The following is a 23,725-nucleotide window of genomic DNA, read 5'->3' on the forward strand; positions in this document are numbered from 1 at the left end:
AGCCTTATGGGACCGTTATCTTGTTTTAATCTATTGATTTAAAGGGAATGGGGTTATAATCATATTATGATCGTTTTTCTCCATGCCCTTTGTTTTTTTCTAACCATGAAATATGTTTACACAGCAGCATGTTGTTCTGTTCTTCAGAAGCCATTTTATACCGTCAAGAAATGCTAAATAAAATTGCCATATTAACACACATGTTTGTTTTGGGTTTTTTTTTTATCCTTGAATGTGTAGCTTGTCATGTATACAACAAAAATGGCATAGTATTATTACAATCACTTTATGCCTTTTAGTCTTAAAGGCCGATCTGAGCACAGCCGTTTACCTACGCTCCTAGTACGCCCTTAGGTCACTAACTGTTAACTTAAATTACCATAGGTAAATATTCCCTGTCCTCCGCTGCCTAGGGAGTTTTCCTTCAAATGGGATTCCAGCACAGTTCCTCAAGGTGTAGGGTCGTGTAGTCTAAATGTTTTCGAAGACCACATGTGTATTGGATATTTGAAAGTGGCTTCATTGAGGATAAATCTGTACCGCTTGAAAAAACAATGAGGACCAACAGCACTCAAAACTAACACTGGTGGATCAGGATTATAAGAAGCAGAAACACACCAGCACTCTGCCATGTCTATTACTGTCATTTTAAAGAAGATATATAATCTGCCAGGGAAATATGACAGAAAAGTGGAGTTGTCATTTAGAGGTAAGTGCTGGATACTGAGGAGTAACTAACTATATCCCCATATGATTAATATTGTCGATTCAGTTGGATAAAAAAAATATTTTGAATATATTATGTAAATCTTCAGTACTTTTATTATTTGGGAAATGATTGAGGGATTATATCATGTTACTATTTTAAAACATTGTTTATGGTGCAGGATTTACTCACAAAACCAGGATCCTTCAGTGTGAGAATGTAGCCATCTTCAATGAGGTAACTTGTTTCAGTTGTGTTTACAATTAACTTAAGTTCATTTATCTTCTGCCTTTTTTTAAAGTTATGATAATCACAACAGGATGCCAACAAAAACAGCTAATATTTTAATTACTGTTCCAGTCGTAAAAGACAATTAGGCTATTATAGCTGCATTTCAAAAGTTTGGGGTCGGTATGAATTGTTTTTGAAAGAAATCTCTTCTGTTGACCAAGGCTACATTTCTTTTATAAAAACAGTAATATTATGATGCATTACATTTTAAAATAACTTAAATTCTATTTTGATGTTAAAATGCAATTTATTCCCACTATGGCAACACTGCATTTTCAGCATCATTACTCCAGTCTTCTGTCACGTGATCTTTCAGAAATTCTTATCTGATGATTTGTGATTTTGTTCATGTTGAAAACAGTTTTCCATTATATTTTTGTGGAGGCCGTAATAATGTTTTCAGGATTTTTTTTTTTTTTATGTTTGTTTTCCCGCCCTTCAATCAATGCAGTAACGTTAGTTTCCGGTATTATTTTTACTCGGTAACGGATATGATTTCAAATGTAGCGAAGTACAATACTTAATACAAAACATACTTAAGTAAAAGTACAATGACAAATGACAAAATTTTCATTTTGGGGTGAACTATCCCTTTAACCAGCTTCATGTTTTATGCCTTTTTTTTTTTTTTTTTGCACTTTTCAGTGATTGTGTATAATATTAGATAAGGTGTAAAAAGTGTAAAAGCAACAAATGTAGCTGCTCATTGTTATAGTTGTTGAAATCAGTGTTTGGTGGTTTTGTATGTTGGGAGGAGATCTTTAGTGGTTGGCTACAATGACAGAAGCGACTTGAACATTCTCAGAGTCTTGTAAACCGCCACATCTATGAGCAGCATACAGTAATGAAATTAAAATATTTGTCTAGTAGGCTATGTCACAAGGTTATCCTTTAACTTAAGCTAACAGATATCAGAATAGTGGGAAGGACCAGACAGAAAAGCTGTTCAGCCTCAGTGAAGATAAAGCATGTTCAACATGCTTTATGAAGAGGAAGTCTTTGGGCTTTTCATTTATGAGAAATGCAGTGACTGTAAAAGAGGGAGAGATCTAACACAAACCTTTACAAATGTGAGTCAGGAGAGAACTGAGACATAGAATTTTGGACTTTCTATTCTTCCCACACATCACAAATGTTGATAATAAGTCTGCTAAATGAATAAATGTAAGTCGAGGACTAAATCAGCATATTCAAATTTCTGAAAGAGCTTGCGACACTGAAGACTGGAGTAATGACTGCAGAAAATTCAATTTTGCCATCACAGGAATAAATTACATTTAAAATATATTAAAATAGAAAACGTAATTTGTAACTGTACATCTTGTCTCGAGATATGAGCAATCCATAATCATGAGGAGATGAACATCTGAAGGGAAAAAATTCCCTTTAGCATGTGGAATATATATAAACATGTTTATACTGTTTTGTTTGTTTGTTTGTTCTGGTATTGTTTATGTATGTGACTTTAGCACTTCAGATGGCCTCACTATGGGAAGGTTGAGAGGGATGAAGTGCTGTCAATCAGTGTCTACAACTGCAGTAAGATGTTCAGCAACAGGTCAGAACAGTATTCATTGGCAAATGAACTGAATGAACATAACATAACAAATACTATTAGAAGATTTAAGTACTGTATGTGTGTGCACAGATTGTTGGGGAAGCTGGTGATCAACCTGCAGCATGTGGTGTCTGTGGGACAGCTGCTTCTCCGTGAGTCTCTAACAGACAGTCAGCACAGTCTTACTGATGTGAGTTATGAACACTCCTCACTCATTTAACATCCCTTAAACAAATACACTTCATGATATTATAACATCTGTGTGGTGAAAGATTATTGAATCCTTCTAGATGCTCATATGTTGTAGTTTGGTTTTGTGATGGTGGATTTCTGGTGTAGATCTACATGGAGCTGGAGGTGAAGTACAGCCCTCTTCAGGGGGCCGCAGGGGGGTGGGACAGTGAGGACTTCATCAGAGAAGAGGACAGTGATGGGTAAACTACATCTATCCATCATCCGATCTTTCTTTGTACCTTCCTTTCTCTGTTGATCTTCCATCCATTCTTCTTTTCATCTTTCTTGACTTTCTTTCTCTGTTTCCATCCATCCTTCTGTTCCTTTTTCATCCATTTTCCCTTCCTTCATTGCTTCCACTTCTTTAATTCATTGTTTTCCTTCCTTCTCTTTCCATACATGCATCCATCCATCCATCCATCCATCCATCCTTCTGTCCCTTTTTCTTCCATTTTCCATTCCTTCATTGGTTCCACTGCTTTTATCCATTATACCATTTCCTTCCTTCATTTTTACATCCACCCATCCATCCTCTTTAATACATTTCCCTTCCTTAATTGCGTCCACTGCTTTTATCCATTACATTTTCCTTTCTTCATTTTCCCTTCATCCATTCTTCCTTCAGTCTTTCACTACTTCAGTTAATTTTCTCTTCTTTCATTACTTCCCTTGCTTCTATCCATCAATTCTAACTTTTCCTTCCTTCTTTTTCCTTTCAACCATCCATCCATCCATCCATCTCATCCACTTTTTTCCCTTCAGCTATACCTTCTATCTAATCTTACTTCCTTTCTTCTGTCAATCCATTCTTTCTTCTTTCGTTTCTTCCATCCAGTATTTCTTCCTTCCTTACATTCTTCCTTCCTTCCTTCCATATTTAATTTCTTACTACTTTCTTCCTTTTTTCCATCCATTCATCCCATTTTCTCTCTTCTATTTCAGCTCAGAGCTTGTCATCAGAAACACAGGTTTTACGGAACCAAGGTAAGGCATCTTCTGTATGATCCACTATACATTTTCATACCCTTTATTCATGGTATTCACACTGATATTTTCAATAATTCACAGTTCTTCAGATGGCCTGCGTCCTCAGCAGCTGGATCGTGAAACCAGGATGATTGGGCGGGGGCTTTTAAAAACTGATCATGAGAACGGAGACGAAGATGATGACAATGACTATGATGATGATTATGACTTTGCCGATATTGAATGTGGCAATGTGACATTCACTCCCATTTTGAGGTGCATTTCAATGACCTTTTAATGTCATACATTACACTACACCATTATGAACTCTATTGTATTGTATTGCAGTGTAATATATTGCATAGCTAAAAATTACCCATCATGTTATTCCCATTTTTGAAATTTAATTTGAGAATGTAACAAGTTTGATAAATAATACTGACTCACTGCTTTGTTGATGTTTGTAGTCGTTGCAGGGCCATAGCAAAACACGAGCTTGCCATCACACCTAAAGTGAAGTCTTTCCAGGTAAAACTATCCAGTGAGGAAAACATACTTATTTCATATACAAGTAATTGTTTACCTCATAACTGACTCTGTTTGATGAGTGTCTACTAGGGTTAAATCTTTTTTTCACCTCAGGTGAATGTAAATGTGATTGAAGCTCAGAAACTGGTTGGGGTGAACATCAACCCAGCAGTGTATGTGACTATTGGGGATGAGAAAAGGCACACAGCTACTCAGAAGTCTACCAATTGTCCATTTTACAATGAGGTAACTGCTCGCAAAGCACTCAGCTTTAAGGCCGTTTACACCAAGAGTGATAATAACTACTAAGCTATAGTTGTGAAAATCATTCTAAATATAAAGGTCAAGTTTGTTAATATTGCACCTTAAAACAACATGAAAGCTGACCAAAATGCTGCAGAATAATAGAATAAAAGAATAATAGAAACCAAAAATATTTTAAATACTATTAAAATGAATAAAAAGGAAAGCAGATCAGAAAATAACTGGATGAAGTGCTTGAAATACAAATACTAAAACCTTAAAATAAACTCTTAATTGACAACTCTAAATTAACAAATTAAGTGAGGTAACCTGTGTCAGAGGTAACCAACTAACACAGGCGTGATATGCTCCCTCTTTTTTATAGCTACTTGTCAAAAAAAAAAAAACCGAGTAGGACCATTGTTGGCACGAGAGTGAGGACTGATTAATTCCAGCATAAAGAGTGTTACAGTAATCCAGATTAATGGATGGAAACTAGTCATCAAAACTAAAATAAATTTTTTAAAGAATAGCAGTCCACATCACAACTGTAACGATAACTTCACAGAGAGACGATACTGTTGATTTTTTCCATCTAATGAACGATAAAATCATTGACAGCCAATCAAGCCACCATGCTTTAAAGAGCTCGAACATTTAAAGCGAAGAAGACAAAACTGTAACGTGCGTAGTATTTAGAATTTTATCGTCAGCTGGTGTGGACGCTAATATAGTTATCAAGTTAGCATAGTTAAATCGTTCTTGGTGTGAAAGGGCCTTTAAGCATCCAAAGCTTTGAGCATCTCTCTTGATTGTTTTGATTCTCTGTTTTTGTATTTCAGAACTTCATGTTTGAATTCCAAGAGACACAAGATGTGCTCTTTGATAAAGTGATTCAAATTTCGGTAAGTATTCCCAGAGACACTGGAGACATAAACAAAGTATTAAAGAACGATTTAAAGGGACTAAATTTCTTATATATATATATAGCAGCTAAAGTGGCTTTAATGCACTAATATTTTGCCTGCAATAACTTGCCTGCACATGCGAATTCTGCTTAATCTGACCCTTAAGTATTACTTATTTGGTGTAACCGAATGTAGTCAGGTTCAGTCAGTCACAATAAACAATTTTTGACATGAATTAAAGGTACATTATGTAATTTCTGGCCCTCTATTGGTTAAAACAAAACTGCTTGCATTATGCAGAAGAACATGTTTTGGTTGTGCTTCAGCTATGCGTGACTGTGTGTTTATTTAGAAAAAAAGGTTACATGTAATTTATATATTATAACTTTTGCTATCTGACAATATTTTAGCTATATGTATGCTGCATGTATCATTGCTAGTTTCTTTTATTTTAGGTGGTTCATAAGAAAATCCTTGCCTTTTTGATGACCCACATAGGAACCTTTAAGATTGACATCAGCACAGTGCATCAGCAGCCAGGTAGCATGATGCTTTAGCATTAAATTGTACGAATTTTCATGTATTTATTGTCAATGTGTGAACATCTTGGGACGAAACTTAAAAAACGAGACCCTCACTTCCTAGACTTCCTAAAGCCAGCAGACTGATTTGTATATGAAGGACTCTGGATGTTTTTGCCAGGGAAATCAAAAGGATGTGACATTTATGCATGTACTCGAAAACCTCTTTTACGTTCTATGAGACATGAAACGAATTATGCTCATGATGATAATGCCAAAAGAGCTGTAATGGCAATGTGCCATGCAAATAAAAGGAATTAATTCAAACTATAATTTCAGTTAGCCAGATCTGAATTGTCTGTAGTCTCAAGGACACTTAATCAAACTATCATAACAGTGCAGTTTTAATTAATTCAATTTAATCTTTAATCTGATATATACCCGCTTTAATATTTATATAAACCTAGCTTAAGAAATAATAAATTCTGATAGCAGTCTTTGATACACAGAGCCAAAATGAACAATACAGGGTTAGATTTTATTGCATATGTAACGCTACATGCCCTAGACATTATAATGGTGATAATTAACTTATCACCAGTGGTGAAAAAGAATGATTATAGGTTGACTTAGAAACTGCAACATTGATCATCACAACAACTTAACACGGCTAATATATTTCACAGATCACCGTTTCTACCAGAAATGGGCTCCGCTAACTGACCCAAAAGATACCCGCTCGGGAATTAAAGGCTATGTGAAGTGCACAGTGAGTGTGGTAATGAAAGGAGACCCTATGGGCATGGTCAGCCTGGCACCAGCTGGCAGCCAGAATGATGACATTGAAAAGTAAGAGCTTGCCTTATGTTACATGGCAGTTCTCCTTTTATGAACCCATTCCTACTAAAAGAAACATTGATATTAGATGTTTGGTTTTTTGGCCATTGGCATCAATGTGTTCAATAGATACTTTGGCAGCTGAAACCTAAAAGTTTTTGGTATGTTTTTAATGTGACATTTAGGAACCTTCTCCTTCCAAAGAGGATGCCATCAGAACGTCCTTGGGCAAAGTTTGTCCTGAAGATCTTCAGAGCTGAAGGCCTACCCAGCATGAACTCTGGTTTCATGGGGAAGATAATGAGAGACAAGAAGGTTTTCCTTGACCCCTATGTTCAGGTCACGTTCGCAGGACAGCAGGTGATTTTCTTTCCATCTGAGACGTTTTGTTTAGAGTATTTCTAACACAGAAGGTTTAAACCAGAAGAACTGAAAGTCTTTCTCACGATATGTTTGCTTAAACTTTTTTTGATATATGCCTTGACAGTACTATTTGAACAGTCAAATGATCTAAATCAATAAAAATTGAGTTCTTATTTTCTGTTTTCATTTTTAAAATCATTTGCACACGCTTGTCTTATGTAAAATAGCACTTTTGTCAAAGGACACACACACACACCTTGACAGGGCTTTTGTTTGTTAAATGGGCTGAGGTGCGTCAGTATTTGAACTGTTCTTGGAGTCTTGTGAAACAGGGTGTTGGCAAATATTTCAGTTGAAAATGAATTGCTATGATGATGTCAGAGCATGTCTTATGTTAAAAAAAATAGAGAGAATAGTGGATTCAGAAGCCAAATCTAAACTCTCTGTTCCATCAAACATACACTTTAGTCTACATTTGTTTTAATCAATTCAGTCCATTATTAACTATATTGGAATACTCTTAAAACTGCATGGAAAATAATGTGTTATTATGTTTGATAGGGGGAAACGTCAGTAGATAGTAACACCAATGCTCCTGAGTGGAATGAACAAATATCCTTCATTGAGCAGTTTCCTCCTCTTGCTCGGCGGATCAAGATCCAGATCCTTGATGATGCCAACATTGGAGATGTGGCTGTGGCAACACACTTCCTGGACCTACTTCAAATCTCCAATCCCAACCGAAATGGTCAGTTTTTATATTGAATACTGCAAGTTTAAATGGATAGTCTACCGGAAATAGCTAAATCTGTCATCATTTACTCACTGAATGAATGAAAGCTGAATGGATTTGTTTCTTCTTTGGAACAATATATATATATACATATTTATATAAATTTGGTAAACAAACAATTTCGTTCCCACTGACTTCCATTGTATGGTAGTCAGTGGGAACTAAAGCTTGTTTGTTACCAACATTCTTCAAAATAACTTCTTTTGTGTTCCACAGAAGAAAGTCAGTCATAAGGTTTGAAATGGCATGAGGGTGAATAAATCATGACAAAAAAAAAAAATTAAGTCCAAATTTGGAATCCCTCCGTCAAATATCCGAGTCTCGTTTTAACATTTAGGTGTCTTCTGGTTACCTCTTGTTGAACAACTTCTACTTCATTATACCTTTTGCAACCTACTCCCTGTCTTTCCTTCATCAGGTTTCAATCCCACTTTTGGCCCAACTTGGGTCAACCTCTATGGCTCTCCTCAAAACGCCACGCTGAGAGACATCCACAGGGATCTTAATGAAGGTCTGAGTGAAGGGATCTTCTACAGGGGCAGAATACTGCTCTCACTGAGTGTGGAGGTTTATTCCTCCCCTTCAGCTGTGGTGACGGAGAGCAAAACTGTTCCGAATGTGAAGAGCTCAATCACCAAGCTTAATCTTAAACGCAAGAGCCGAAAGTCCACGAAGAAAACAACAACAACAGGCAAAGAAGGTAGTAAAAAGAAATAGTAAAATAAATATATATGCACTATGTATTGGGAAGTTTACAATTTTCTGTTTATTTGAGCATCCTGAATGAACAACATTAGCTCAGCCAATGGCGTGAGATTTGGGGCGGGGCTACCTGTTTGTTTGACCAATTTCAGATTGGGAGTGTCTGAAACTTGAATGTCACTAGTCACTGACTTTTAATGTCAATGTGTGATGTAAACTTTATTTACATATTAGAATTATGCATTCATATACACACAGACATGTATCAAAGATGCTCACGCACTGTTATCATTGACTTGAAGATGATTTTATTCAGCAGTGCAGAGTCCCAGTGGGCCTGGCGAGGAATCTGAAGATGGTGGCGCTGAGGTACCGGCTGCCGTCACAGTGGAAGTAGATGATGTTCACCCTCTTCCTGAGGTCAGTGACCAAGTTTGCCTGGTAGGAAAAGATAAACGGTCTTTCATGTAGTATTTCAGTTTATACGACAGTTAGTTATGGTCTTTGATTGGCCGAGTGGACAAGAAAAGGAAAACAAGACAACACCCTAACAGGCTACATGGGGATTTTTTAGTAACTCGTTAATGGCAGGAGGTGGTCACAAGTCTTTGAGTGAGTCAACAAATAATTCCCTCTATTGATTCTTTCAAAACACTGATTCATTAGCATGAAAAGCAAATGTTGCATCCCAATTTGCCTACTTATTTGCCTTCACATGTTCATAACTGCGTCTTTAACAGACAGCTGTCGCTTAGTTACGTGCATCCTGTCACTGTTTAAACTGCTCTGGCAATCATTTTGTCACAGTTAAAATCCTCCAGATTCAATTGAATTTAATTTCCTACCGTTTCAGAGAGATATGTAGCAGCACTTTTATCTGCCTGTCGTGGGTCTTTCATGCAGAGAACTCTCCTCATGTGTTTGCATAATGACGCACATAAAAGTTAAAGGGTTAGGTCACCCAAAATGAAAATTCTGTCAGTATTTACTCACCCTCATGTTGTTCCAAACCTCAAACAGATCTCATTCCCCATTGACTACCACTATGGTAGTCAATGGGGAATGAGATCTGTTTAATTAAAACATTCTTCCAAATATCTTCCTTTGTGTTCAGCAGAACAAATAAACACATAGAGGTTTGGAACAACATGAGGGTGAGTAAAAACTGACAGAACTTTCATTTTTGGGTGAACTAACCCTTTAATGACCTTTACAAAAGTTCACAAATGAAATACAATGTGGATAACATTGAATAAATATCTTTTGGTCTGGTTAGAGACTGATTATTAATCACTCAAACCCCTTTATCTAAACCTCTCTATTTAACCGTCAGATCAGCACATCTGTCAAATTTTTTTATTTCATTTTTTGTAGTTCTAATCGAATTCTCCTCCAACGTGCAAATGGATTATCTGCAATATTAGTCGTTAGAGTGCGCACAGATCTGTACTTCGGATTCTAACCAGAAAAGCAGACCATCCGGGTATCTTTGGAATACTCACTTCAGCATACTATGATTTGGGAACTAATTCTCAATATCACACTTGCACTAAACTATTATTACATATATACAGTATTACGTTTAATCGACAGTGTATCTGTTTTTTCTAATGTAGAATTTCACTGGAGAGAAGGATGAATTTTTGTTGTTTGCGTCCTTCTTTGAAGTTACAATGATAGATCCTACTATTGGCACCAAACCTGTCACCTTTGAGCTCTCTATAGGTAATTATATACATATATATATACCTCTCTATATCTGTATAGCTTTATATTTTATTTTTTCAGTTTTATTTTTTGTACTTTTAGTACTTCAACTTGAATTTATTTTATTTCAGTTAGTTGCAAGGCAAGTTTTTTTTTTTTAGAAGGTTATATTTATATTTAATTTTATTTCAGCTTTATTTCAATTAATACAATTATTGAATGAAAAAGATGTTGAGCAAGATGAACAATGCTGTTTCGCAGGGAACTATGGGAAAACTGCAGACGTGGTAGTGAAGTCCAGCAAGAGTGGTGGTCAGGAGAATCTGGCTGAGGACAGACAGCCGCTGCTTGAATCAGATGATGAGCTGGATAGAGATCAACTTATGAATCCTGGACCTCAAGACAAATCCGTCACGGCACCCAGGAGACCACAGCCCACGGAATATGACGGGTGAAATGACATCCTCAAGGCTGACAGCTTATCATCATGTGGAGTGACGTAGAATTATGGAGGAATAACTGACAATATCATTATTTTCCTCCCTCAGATCATTTAGTTGCATTCCCTTGTTCCGAGAGAAACCATGCGTCTTTGTGTGGAGCAACTTTGAGGATCACACCTTCCGATTCCACAACAGCAACTGGTTGTCCAAGATGGCTGACCGACTGGTAAGTGCAGATTTGAAAACTCTGTCTATAATTATCTGGGTTGCAAAAATGCTAGGTTATTCCCCTCATCCTTTTCACTTATTTGTTGGAATCATCTAAGTTTGAATTATGTCCTACATTCTTCAAGGAATATGGCACTAATGAAGTGGAGATGCTGTTGAAAAGATCAAAAATGAAGGCTAAAGAACGTTTGGTGGATGTCGTGCTGGAATTTTTTTCCACTTGCAAGTAGGACACATTTGCATGACTATTGTAGTCCATTGTAGCTGTTTTTTTACATAGCACATGATGGATAATAGAAAACCTATTCTCATCGGCTCTCAGGCAGTACATCAGTAACTTAGACAGGAAGAGAAATGCGCGCCAAAACACCCTGGATAAGTGTCGTGTGGGGCTCATCAAAAGGAATATTGTAAGTAAATTGTATTGGTTTTGGTATTATGGATATATGGTTTAGATGCACTACCAGTCTTCATTGAGAATGCCATATGAATTGCCTTATTTCGCAGGTTTTGCTGGCCAAACAGATCCTGAGAGTCAAAAAGAGAGTCACCAGAAATACAGTTAAAGACAGAATAGCAGATCTCAAGAACATTGCAAAGAGGCTCCGCTTTCTGGCCCTAGAAGTAACACTATCAATATCCTGCATCTTAATCTTTACACTCACACAATTGTTTTGCCAGCAGAAATATTTATAAGTGTGTTTGTATTCTCATATGTCAGCCTCAGAGCACACTGCCTGATGTATTTTTATGGATGTTGAGTGGAGGAAGGCGAGTGGCCTATGCCAGGATCCCAGCACCCTCCATCCTCTTTTCACTGGTGGAAGAGGAGAAGGGTAAAGACTGTGGGAAAATCACTGCTGTGTACATGAAGGTTAATATCTACATTATATTTCAACATTTTATTCTGTCCAAAACAATTAATTACTAGTTTCCTAAAATAAAACTGGCATGAACTAATTTAGTCAATGAAAGGGATTTCTTTAACCTCAGATGAATAAAATGTAGTGAAGTATTGGAATTGAGTGTTTTCCCTATATGTGTGGTTTACGTTTTATATTTTTAATTCTGTAGACCCCTGGAGGGCCAGTGGGGGAAATCTTCGCCAAACTGGAAGTCTATATGTGGCTTGGTATCACAAAGTACGCTAAAAACTGTGTCACTAGCCTTCCAACAGAGTTTAGACCCATTTATGAAGAGGCGACATTGGGCACATTGATTCCCCGTAACTTGCCTCCTACCAAATTAGCAGTGGAAGGTACTTTCTCCCAATGCAAACATCTCTGATATTCTCCATAATTGTCTCGGGCTCCTTTGAAAACCAATATATCAACATTTGGATGACATTTTGATTCACTTTTAATGAAAAATACCAAATCTCCCTTGTCCTTTCATCTAGACAGTCGTTATTTCCAGTTACGTGCTCACATTTATCAGGCACGTGGCATCATTGCAGCTGATGACAATGGACTGTCCGACCCCTTCATCAAGGTTGTGTTCAACACTCAGTGTCAGGTCACACGGGTGGGTCTCATATATGAACACATACGTTAATTTTGTACTATGACCTCAATGAAAAGCATTATGAAAACTAACTTTTATTCAGTTCCTAAGAGATGTATTGGTCATTTATGACACTTCCATTAAGTCCAATATGATCTGAATGGGCATCTAAATGAATCATTTAGCCTTTGTTTATGGCAATTTTGTGTCTCAGGGATTGTAAAAAAAGATTCTATTGTTTGTAGGTGATGGAAGAAACACTGTCCCCGACATGGTGTGAGTTACTCCTCTATGATCAGGTTCTGATGGAGGGCAGTAAGGATGAGTACAGAGAAGACCCTCCTGTGGTTATCATCAACATCTATGACTACAACAGACTAGTGAGTGATACTTTTCAATACATTTAAATGCTTTGAAATGTTATAATCTGTAAAGCACCTATAAAAGCCATGCAAATATTGCTATCATGAGCATAGCTATCTTTGGTTTTAACACTGGTAAGAACATCTTTTTAAATCAGAATTCTTATTTTGTTTTTTTCCTGTTTAAGAAGTTTTTTTTTTATATTTATGATTAGTCTTCAAAACTCTTTATATGTGATAACTGGATTTATGTGTGGTATGTTTCAATGTTACAACAGGGCAGTCCACAAAACCTTGGTCGTGCATTTGCAAAGCCAGAGCTGAAGTTTGTGGAAGAGCCATATAAAAAGCCTCCGCTGCAGTTTTTTGAGATCACAAAAGGCAAAAGCAAAGCTGGTGAAATTTTGGCTGCTCTTGAGCTAATCGAGTTGGATTACTCTGGCTTTGGAGAGGTGGGACCCCTCATTAATTTCACTGCAAAAGACAGTGAATAGAGTATATCTTGCTTTGCGCACACATGCACACGACTAAAACAATTCATTTATCTGTTAGAGAACAGCTTTATTCAGCTGAATGGATAGAAAGGGATGCAGGCACACACACATTTTCAATTTAAAATAACTGTTTTGTGGAAATCATGATACATATTTCTTTCAGGATTCTTTGATGCATAAAACATTCTAAAGAGCAGCATTTATTTGAAATAGAAATCTTTTGCAACATTATGAATGTCAATTTTGATTTAATACATCAATATTAATACATTATAGCTGAAAAAAGTATTAATTTCTTAATTAAAATCCAAAAGAACCTAAACGTTTGAACAAAAGATAAAGACAACTTGTCAATCCTGCTGCTAAATTCACCTCCATCTCTATTTACAACAGAATGTGTCAAAAAAAATTTTTTTTAAATGTCATGTATGTGTGCTCTGAATCAATTTCAGCCAACTCTGCCACTGGATGTTGACCCCAAAGAACCACAGTACATTAAAGAAGAATGCCATTATATCATTCCTGAGGGAGTGCGACCCGTGCTGAGGCAATACAGAATAGAGGTACAAAGTCACAACCTTGAATCAAAATCACAGTTGTATTAAACATCTACATTTAAAGGTCTTAAATGCACAAGAACTAATTGATTCGTCACATAAAACAGATAATAAATCGGGGGATTGTTCATAAATCAACCCCCAAGAGAGCCTTTAAAATAGCAGCAAAAGTTTGCCATCTGACTAGTTTGGTACAGTGTTTTGAACTCAAACCCTTAAATGGCAGGTGCTGTACTGGGGCCTGAGGGACCTGAAAAGGGTCAACCTATTTGAAGTGGAGCGGCCTCAAGTGAGGATGGAGTGTGCGGGCCAGATGATCGAGTCGGAGGAAATTCAGAGCTACAAGCTGAACCCCAACTTCAATGATGTGGTCAAACACTTTGATGTTGTAAGACTTCCTCTTATTAAAGCATTAGATCTTATCTTAAGAGCTGCGTTAAGAACATACTTTCCATACAAGCCTTGATCACATAATACTGTCTCAGAATTACAAAGCAAAGCCGGTTAGAGTTCTTTTCATTTGATAGTCTGATGTCTTGCTCAGAATGTTGGTTTTTATTTGTGATTGCTGGATGGTGCCTTTTTGCAAACAACAAAGCAATAATGTGATTTTATGACAGACAAATATTAAATATACAATATATTAAACATTTGATGAAGGTGATTTAATATTAATCATCTACTGCTTACTTGTATTATCACAATTGCACAATGTCTCATAACTGGTCATGTGTCCTCAGGAACTTCCAGAGCTTGTCTACCTACATCCTCCTCTTACTATCTTCATTATGGAGCAGAGGGCGTTTGGAAGGATGGTCCTGGTGGGAACTCACGTGGTTCAAAACCTTGTGCAATTTGGGCCCAGGGACCAAGAGGAGTGGAAAGATGAGGAGGAGGAGCCTGTGGGTATGGCACTTTATATAGCTCATATGCTTGTGGTTCAAAGGCCAAAATGACAGCATCTGCTGTGTACATAAATATTTTACATTTAAAAGTCCACCAGACTCTTATGCAGTATTTAAAAAAAAAAAAAAAAAAGGATGACATGAAACTTTGTTGAAATGCGAAAAGAATATTGTTCTAGTTTAAGGAGTATTCTGTTTACATTTTATTTTAATTTAATTTTGCACATCAATGCAGTCATTTATGTTTTTGATGACACATAAGAATTACATGCAACTAAATTGCAAAATATAGCTCATAAGACTTCTATAATATCTCATAAGATCTCTATATTAAGATTTGCTCACTACTTGTAATGTTTGTAAAGGCTGATTATTGCTCCTATTTTCAGAACAACCACTACCTTTCTGAAAGGATATTTGCACTCATAATTATAATCTTTTCTACCTAAACAGTAAAGGATGTTTTTAAATAAGGTGTTTAAAGGACATGCAATTTCCAGTTTTAAATAATGTTTGAAACTTTGGGGACAGTAAGATTTTTTTTCAATGTAAATGAATACCTTTATTCAGCAAGGATGCATTAAATTGATCAAGTGACATTAAAGAGTATATTTTATTTTATTTTATTTTGCTATTGCTAGAAAGATATTTATAATATTATAATTTCCAATTTCAAATATATATATAAATATATATATACACACTGTAAAAATGAATATGCTTTATCTAATCAATAAAATTGTAGCAACAGATAATAACAGCAATATTATTATTTATTAAATTGAACAAAACAGAATTGAGTAATAGTTAATCAAATTAACATTCTAATTAATTCTAATTTGTACAATTTAATTAATAATATTGCTTGTAATATGTTGCCACAATTTTATTGATTAGATAAAGCATATTATTTTTTTTCAGTGTATAGATATATATTACAGCATATTAAACTGATTTCTAACACTGAAGACTAGAGTTATGTCTTCTAAAAATTCAGCTTTGTCATCACAGGGATACATTACTTAAATATATTAAAATAGAAAACAGCTGTTTATGTACTGACCCTAGACTTTTTGAACTGTAGTGTACAGAATTGGAGGATGACCACATTTGCATTAAAACAACACCTTCACATCTAAAGTTGGTGATTGACGTTGACTGGTTGTGAATATGGCAAATTCCTAAACATTCTCTCGTGATTTTAGAGAAAAAGCCTCCCAAGAAGACCACTCCACTATCCACGGTGATCACCATGGATTTGGGAGGACTTGCACTGAAGCATTCCAAAATTCCTATCAACCCTCTTAACTTAATCACAGTAAGTTCAACTGTCCTTAATTTCAGTTATAAGAGTGACCACTTTCTTCAGTGTTCCTCAAATTTCTACTCACCATATGTGCAAAACGGTCTCAAAATGATATCTGCCATCTTCCACCAGTTTTCAGAGGTTTTGCAAGCACTTTTATTCAGCCACATACAGCTGTCTTGTGGTCATTGGGTATCTAGTCTGGGTGTGATGACGTTAGTTGGGTGCATTGGGATGTTTAAAATAGCTCCTAATGAGTACTTGTTTTTAACCATCCACAGTCTGTCATTATTAAATGTGAAGCCCTTTGCACCCATTAACCTGTTGATTATGGTGTGGTCTGCTGGTTTGTTGAGCGCAGTGAAGTGTGTTCCTGTGGCAGTTTGAGCTCCTGCTGTTAGATCACTCTGATTAATTGGCCAGCCACAGCCTAGCCAAGACCCCTGCTGACATCCAAATGGGAGGCTTTCAATCATGAATGCGTGTGTTTGGCTTTTTGAAATCTGTGTTCATTGTTAGTGTGTTATGGCCTATTCACAAATTAAAACCATGGAAGGACATGAGGGTGATTAAATAACAGAATCTAAATTTTAAAATTAAATTATTTGTGCAAAACTACATTTTCAGTCTCCAATCAAAAAGGTGATTAAAAAAGAGGAGGAGTTAGAGGAGGAGCCACCAGAAAAGGAGGAGCTTGATTGGTGGTCTAAATATTATGCGTCACTGGCTGAAATCGAAAAACAGGTGATGACTGATTTTGATAATTGGTTGTTTTCAATTGCGTGCCTTATTGTTTTCTTCAACATTTAAAAGTCTTGTGTCTCCTCTTCAGGAGGAGAAAGAGGATGACTTGGAAGATGGGCACGATGGAGGTATAAATATTATAAATACAAAGCATGATTTAATTGTGATCATTCCAACAAAGACCTCAAAAATGTATTTTAACGCGCCTAAAATTGATTGACAAATACACTACACACAAAATACCAAACCATGTGGTTGGTTACTCTGCTACACCCATGTGAATCTGAAGGTAAATGACTTCATACACGCACTAAAATCAACTATGGACTGATTGAAAGTGAAATTTCCTCTAAGAGAAGTTAGCATAATTTTGTTTGCGGTTTACAGATAGCACATGTGATGACATTCATACATTTTACTGTGGCCTAAGTGACCAGACTCTTCTGTAAGTAAAATGCTTAGGACTGAATTTATTTCAAAGCATCAATGTAATGTCACATTTTGCAGATGGAGCAGCACTGAGCATGTCTGCGCTAGAGGCAGAGGATGACGAGGCTGTGATTGAAATGGAGCCTCCTGCTCCAATAAGGAAGAACATTGCCACCCTAAAGGTTTGAAATATTCTTCAAACGGCAGTTCTTTTATTTGTTAAAATGTTTCAATGTTTAAACTGTTCGTTTCCGTTCTCAGACCAACCAAAACAATTTTCCGTATACATTTTCTGCCATTTGTTATTTCATTTTTTTTATTTCCCCAGCTTTACAAGTCTGAACTGGAAAATGAATTTAGTCAGTTCATGGACTGGTTGCACATATTTCCTGTCTACAAAGGCAAATCCAGCTTGGACGATGAAGAGGAAGATGAAAGTACAAGATATATGGGTAAATTTAAGGTAAGATATGTATTTTGGCAAGCTCTTATGTCTTACATCAACGGTGTGACGGCATATGCATTAAAGAAGTCGAGGATTAAAGGTTAAACTAGAGCTGTGCTTCATTGCAGGGGTCGTTTCTGATATACCCCATCGCTCCCGAAGACGAGGACGCAGACTGTCAGATAACTAAGGCGATTCCCAAAAATGCACCCATCAAAGTCCTTGTGAGGGTGTATGTAATAAAAGTGAGTACCTTTTTATTATTATTTTTTTTTAATTCCAATTTAGGACATGACCGTTTTAGATTTTCATAAACCCCATCCCTTTCTAAAAATCATCTCCAAATCTGCATTTAGATATGCCACCATCCAATCAACAACCGATTCATAGTGTCTGTCTAATTACGAAGGCTGCGTCCATTGGAGAACGCATTTGACGACTCCATACTTCATAAATGATGTTTTAGTTCAGAACAGTAGCCATGATAAAATTGACTGTTATTCCTAGTGAAGCATAAACTGTTGTAAATTCTAAATGATTTTGTAATGTAGTGGTCAGTTTACTGAAAGAAAGCAGCTTCAATGACAGATGCAGTCCGGAAAACGCAGCCTTCTTAATGACACGGCTATAGAATTAAGCTATTCTAGCCATTTCTATCTTTTCTGATCGTCTGTTCCACTGTGCTGTCTCACAATACAGAAGACCTGTTGCTACTTCTGTTACTTGGCAACTTTTTAAGTTTTTCACGATTTGTATCACCTTTTGAATTTTGCATGTATCTCAATTACACAAGAACACAGTACATATTGCATGCATCATGATGGTGCAGTGTTATCCTTCATGACTTTCTTTCATCTGAATGAACTATTTATGCTTATTTTCCTTGTGAACCCTAAGGCAACCAATCTGGCACCCACAGACCCAAATGGAAAGGCAGACCCCTATGTGGTGGTGAAAGTTGGCAAGCAGCAAATAGACAGCAAAGAGCGATATATTCCCAAACAACTGAACCCAGTGTTTGGAGAGTAAGTAATCTGTTCACAAAATGAATGGGAGAAACTATGGTGGCTGAACGAATGGAAGCCCCACCTTTAAGTACCATTTTTCGTTGAGGCTTTGCCTGTATTTTTGACTCTTGAAAGCACAGCTGAAAACTATAGTTTGTGATATTGTTGTCAGATTTGTTCACTGATTTGATCAGTGAGTGTTCACCCCACAGAGTGTTCGAGCTGACTGTGTCCTTCCCCTTGGAGACAGAACTCACGCTGTATGTGTTTGACCATGACCTTGTGGGGTCCGATGACCTGATTGGCGAGACCCACGTGGACTTGGAGAACCGCTTCTTCAGCCGCCACCGCGCCGGGTGTGGCCTGGCCCTTCATTATGATAAGTGGGTAATGGCTTTAGCGTGTTATGATGGTGAAAATGATTATAATGATGATTAGTATTATTATCTTTCTCGTAACCACTACTGTCGTTGGCATTATTGTCTTCAACTGCTTTAAAGCTCATATTTGGAGTGCTCTCAGTTGATTGTTTGGTGCTGCAGGGTTTTAGACTTAAACAAATCAAGCAGTTTTGTGGCTTAATTTTCATTTGACTCTCGACAGGTTAAATCAGATTAGACTGTCTTGTGATTTCAGGGATGGCTATAATAAATGGAGAGATGCCAAGAAACCCACTGCGATATTATTGGAGCTCTGCCGCAAAAATGGGATTCCATCTCCAGAGTACCGGGAGTCTGAAATTAAAGTTCTCAACATGATCTTTAAAATTCCCAATGAGGCTTTTCCAGAAGGTGGAAGTGGCATTTTAATATTTTAAAATTAAGGTTATAAAGCACCTTCATGTGATGCAAAAATAATCATTTTGTTCAGTTTCCCTGTTTTCTGAAGAAAAGAAAATTTGAGTGTGGCTCAAAACAAAAAATAAAATATCCACATCATTTTATTGATAAAAATTGACTAAAATTTTGTCAAAATGCCAAATGTGTACATATACTGTATATATGTGTGTGTATATATATATATATATATATATATATATATATATATGTGTGTATATATACTGTATATATACAGTATATATATATATATATATATATATATCATACATTTTTGTATAAACAATTATAAATACATTTATTTACTATTATTTATTAATTCTATATATACATTGCATGTGCATATTTAATGCAGCCATGAACATCATGTTATGGGTGCACCATCTCAATGCACCCACAAACACCATGAGGCATCTGTTTATGGATAACAGATTATTAATATGAGAATTTGGTGCTGCAGAGTTGCTGAAGAAGAATAAGAAGACAGAGGAAGACTACGCAGAGCTGGATGAGCACAAAGCTCTGAGTGTCCTCCAGCGCTGGAAGGAGATGAGAGAGTTCTGTGAGGGAGCGTGTCCTCTGGTTCCTGAGCATGTGGAGGTCCGCTCACTGCTTAATGCGGAAAAGCCTGGCCTTCCTCAGGTCAGACTCCATCATTTGTTAGCAATCTTAGACAAGCCAGTTAGCCTGGGTCAAATCTTCAATTACACTATTCAAAGTTAGAGCTGTAGTTAGTAGTGTGGTGCTCATGCACCCGGGTGTTTTTTAAGTTTTTCATCTTTTATCTCATATACTCCAAGTAACTTAGTGTAGTTGCAACATAATCTATTATGTCTTTGCCTTTCACCTAACAGGGTTACGTTCACATGTGGATTGACATGTTTCCTGTCGATGTACCTCCACCACCACCTGTTAATATCAAACCTAGACTTCCTGAGAGGTAATCAAGATGATATCACATTATACTGAAACTATACATATTGTGCCTCACAGTGAGCATGACCATTTTGACATCATGTTCAAAGGACAAAATCTCAAGAGAAAAGTAAATACAGAGAATTAAAGAAGATTCCTTCCTACATCTCTTTCTAGAATAATCATCTTGCATGTGTTATATTTACTTAATGAGAGAATATTAAACCCTCTGTCTCTAGTTATGAGCTGCGTGTGATCATCTGGAATACTGACGATGTTGTACTGGATGATGTCAATCCTTTCACTGGAGAGCCATCAAGTGACATCTATGTTAAAGGGTCAGGATGCACAAGATTATATTGCACAATTATATTCCATAAAAACTAACACTCACGTTCAAATGTTTGGGGTCAGTAGATATAGGCCTATGTTTAAAACAAAAAAAATCAATGCTGTTGTTTTGAGTATTCTTTTCATCAAAAAATCCTGAAAACTTTTTTTTTTTTTTGCATTTTTTTCTTTCTTTTTGTATTTTTGTATTTTTTTTATCAAATAAATGCAGTCCGGATGAGAAGAGATTTTTTTTAAACATTATAAAATCTTGTTTACCTCAAACGCTAGTGTATAATAAAATAAATAAGGCTGTGCAAAGATTAATTGCAATTAATCGCATCCAAAATGAAAGTTTGTGTTTACATAATATATTTGTGTGTGCTGTGTATAATTATTTTGTTTATATAAATACACACACATGCATGTATATATTTAAGAAAATGTGTGATTCATATATAAAATATTTATATTTATAAATAATGTAGATTATGTATTTATATATATATATATATATATATATACTGTAAATATATATATTTATATATATATATATATATGTACACTATTTACGGGCAAATAATTCTTAAATATATACATGCATGCATATGTATTTATATATACAAAATAATTATACAAAGCACACACACACATATACTATGTTAACACAAACATTTATTTTGGATGCGATTAATCACAATAAATCTTTGCACAGCCATAAAAATAAATTATTAATAATTAGATTGATAATATTTGTAATATTTGTTTACAATTGCATAGATCTAAAAATGATATGTACATGTGTATTTATTTATATATTACATTCACCAGCTGGATTAAAGGTCTGGATGATGACAAACAGGAGACGGATGTGCATTTTAATTCCCTTACTGGTGAAGGCAACTTCAACTGGCGCTTTGTCTTCAACTTTGACTATCTTCCCACGGAGAAGGAGGTCATTTACAAGAAGAAGGAGTCCCTGTTCTCCCTTGAGGAGACCGAGTTCCGCCAGCCAGCTGCTCTGGTACTGCAGGTCTGGGATTATGACCGCATCGGTTCCAATGACTTCTTGGGTTAGTGGTTTTAGTCACTGTCATGTATGAAATCTACTTACATTTTCTAGTTAGTCAGTAAAAACATGAATTCCTTTCCAACTGTTGCGGCTAGGATCCATAGAGTTGCGTCTCAGCGATATGGTCCGTGCAGCAAAATCATCCGAGCAATGCAGCATCACGATGGCCAAAGACAAGGCTGGCCCTCGCTTCTCCATCTTCCGCAGCAAGAGGATGAAGGGCTGGTGGCCGCTCATCAAACTAAAGAGCCAGGAGGACATCGAGAGAGAGGAGAGAGAGGCAGAACAAGAGAGGAAAAACAAGAAGAAGAAGAAAAAGTCCAGCAAGCGTAGCAACATGAAACCAGAAGACCTGCAGTTTGTGGACAACAGTGGAAACACCTTCCTCTTAATGGTACAAGTACTTCTTTAGTGCACCAACATGGAGTACAATGAATGTAGTAACACACTTGTTTACTTTGTAAAGGTAGACTCAAACCCTTTGTTCATTTGTGTGGTTTGCAGGGTAAAGTAGAGGCAGAGTTTCAGTTAGTGTCAGCCGAGGAAGCCGAGAAGAACCCTGTTGGAAAAGCACGCAAAGAGCCTGAACCTCTGGATAAACCAAAGTAAGGGTTCAAAATGCATTTATATCAATTAAAATAAAAGCATGCAAACTTGAAATGTGTGCTTCTAAAATATGCTAAAGTGCTGCATAAACACGTCCCATATTATTTGTCCCCTTAAGCCGTCCTAAGACTTCCTTCAACTGGTTTGTGAACCCCTTGAAGACCTTTGTGTTCTTCATCTGGAAGAAATACAAGAAGTACATCATTGCTTTGCTCATTCTGGTTATCCTGGGGGTTTTCCTCTTCCTCATCATCTACACTATGCCCTCACAAATCAGCCAGCTTATTGTTAATGGATGAGAAGGTGGAAATCCATAGAAATGCATGGATCAACAGGGGAAGTATTGATACCCATGTGTACATAGCCATTATTTGCTTTTAATGGGAAATACATAAGCAGTAATATCTAGAATTGCACTTTAACAATACAAATAATTGCCTGTCAATAAATTCAGTGCTATTTAATGCTTTCTGATTCATTCAATGTGCACTACTTACTGTAAGTAAGATTTTTAAGAAATTAATACTTTAATTACATTAAGAATTACATGGAAAACTTAATGACGGTTTCCACAAAAATATTAAGCAACACTGTTATTGTGTATGATGCTGAAAATTCAGCACAGGAATAAATTACATTACTATTTACATATAATAGAAATTTTTTTAAATTGTAACATTGCAGTTTTACTGTATATTTGATCAAATAAATACAGCCTTGATAAGCATAAGAGACTTAAGAATGGTAATGTAATTTCCAATAATTCTGCTGCTTTTCAAGGTATTAATTTAACATATATGTATATATTAATAACATATTTGGGAATGTTAGAACAATTGAGGGATTTGATAATAGCTAACTGTTAAAGATATCACAGGTTGTTTAGGAAAACCTTGTAAGTTGCATAAATAAAATTATCTTGATGATCTTCAGTTTATTCCATTTACTAATTGTAGTGGCTATTTGTCCATAAACTTAAACAAAACAAAATAAAAACAATAAACTTCTCAAATGGCCACTTGAGGCTACGTCATAGTTTGGCTTTACGCAGGTTCAGAGGTACCAAAGCAAAATGTCCATACCAGGATTGAGTTTGAGGAGGTTTATTCACACAGTCCAAGCAAGCTCACAGACATTTCTGCTGCCTCTCTCACGCTGGTAAAAAACCATATGCCCTCGTGCCTAA

General features: G+C 36.2%; 1 protein-coding gene across 2 annotated transcripts; it reads left to right on the top strand.

Moving 5' to 3' along the window:
• The first annotated feature begins 445 nt into the window (after positions 1 to 445).
• fer1l4 (fer-1 like family member 4) lies at positions 446 to 23,455 on the top strand. Of its 2 annotated transcripts, none has more exons than XM_039673277.2 (46): positions 446 to 709; positions 888 to 943; positions 2,467 to 2,555; positions 2,646 to 2,745; positions 2,895 to 2,989; positions 3,732 to 3,773; positions 3,858 to 4,031; positions 4,223 to 4,283; positions 4,398 to 4,529; positions 5,369 to 5,431; positions 5,890 to 5,974; positions 6,642 to 6,804; positions 6,978 to 7,152; positions 7,717 to 7,903; positions 8,367 to 8,648; positions 8,967 to 9,070; positions 10,267 to 10,375; positions 10,619 to 10,808; positions 10,906 to 11,026; positions 11,154 to 11,254; positions 11,351 to 11,438; positions 11,536 to 11,652; positions 11,750 to 11,902; positions 12,103 to 12,286; positions 12,428 to 12,552; positions 12,777 to 12,911; positions 13,172 to 13,345; positions 13,840 to 13,950; positions 14,171 to 14,332; positions 14,685 to 14,850; positions 16,055 to 16,167; positions 16,783 to 16,899; positions 16,988 to 17,027; positions 17,407 to 17,510; positions 17,657 to 17,791; positions 17,902 to 18,018; positions 18,671 to 18,798; positions 18,993 to 19,163; positions 19,417 to 19,571; positions 20,077 to 20,258; positions 20,471 to 20,556; positions 20,771 to 20,869; positions 21,693 to 21,934; positions 22,029 to 22,327; positions 22,438 to 22,538; positions 22,658 to 23,455. In XM_039673277.2, exons 1-46 carry the CDS (start codon positions 631 to 633, stop codon positions 22,836 to 22,838), a joined length of 6,093 nt encoding a protein of 2,030 aa, XP_039529211.2. In that variant the 5' UTR covers positions 446 to 630; the 3' UTR covers positions 22,839 to 23,455. The 2 variants fall into 2 exon arrangements, with proteins under 2 accessions (XP_039529211.2, XP_039529212.2); XM_039673278.2 differs by having other exon boundaries at positions 8,970 to 9,070.
• The last annotated feature ends 270 nt before the right edge of the window (positions 23,456 to 23,725 follow it).

Source organism: Pimephales promelas, chromosome 21, assembly GCF_988280905.1.
Source record: "Pimephales promelas chromosome 21, fPimPro1.hap1.1, whole genome shotgun sequence".
Classification (NCBI taxonomy): domain Eukaryota; kingdom Metazoa; phylum Chordata; class Actinopteri; order Cypriniformes; family Leuciscidae; genus Pimephales; species Pimephales promelas.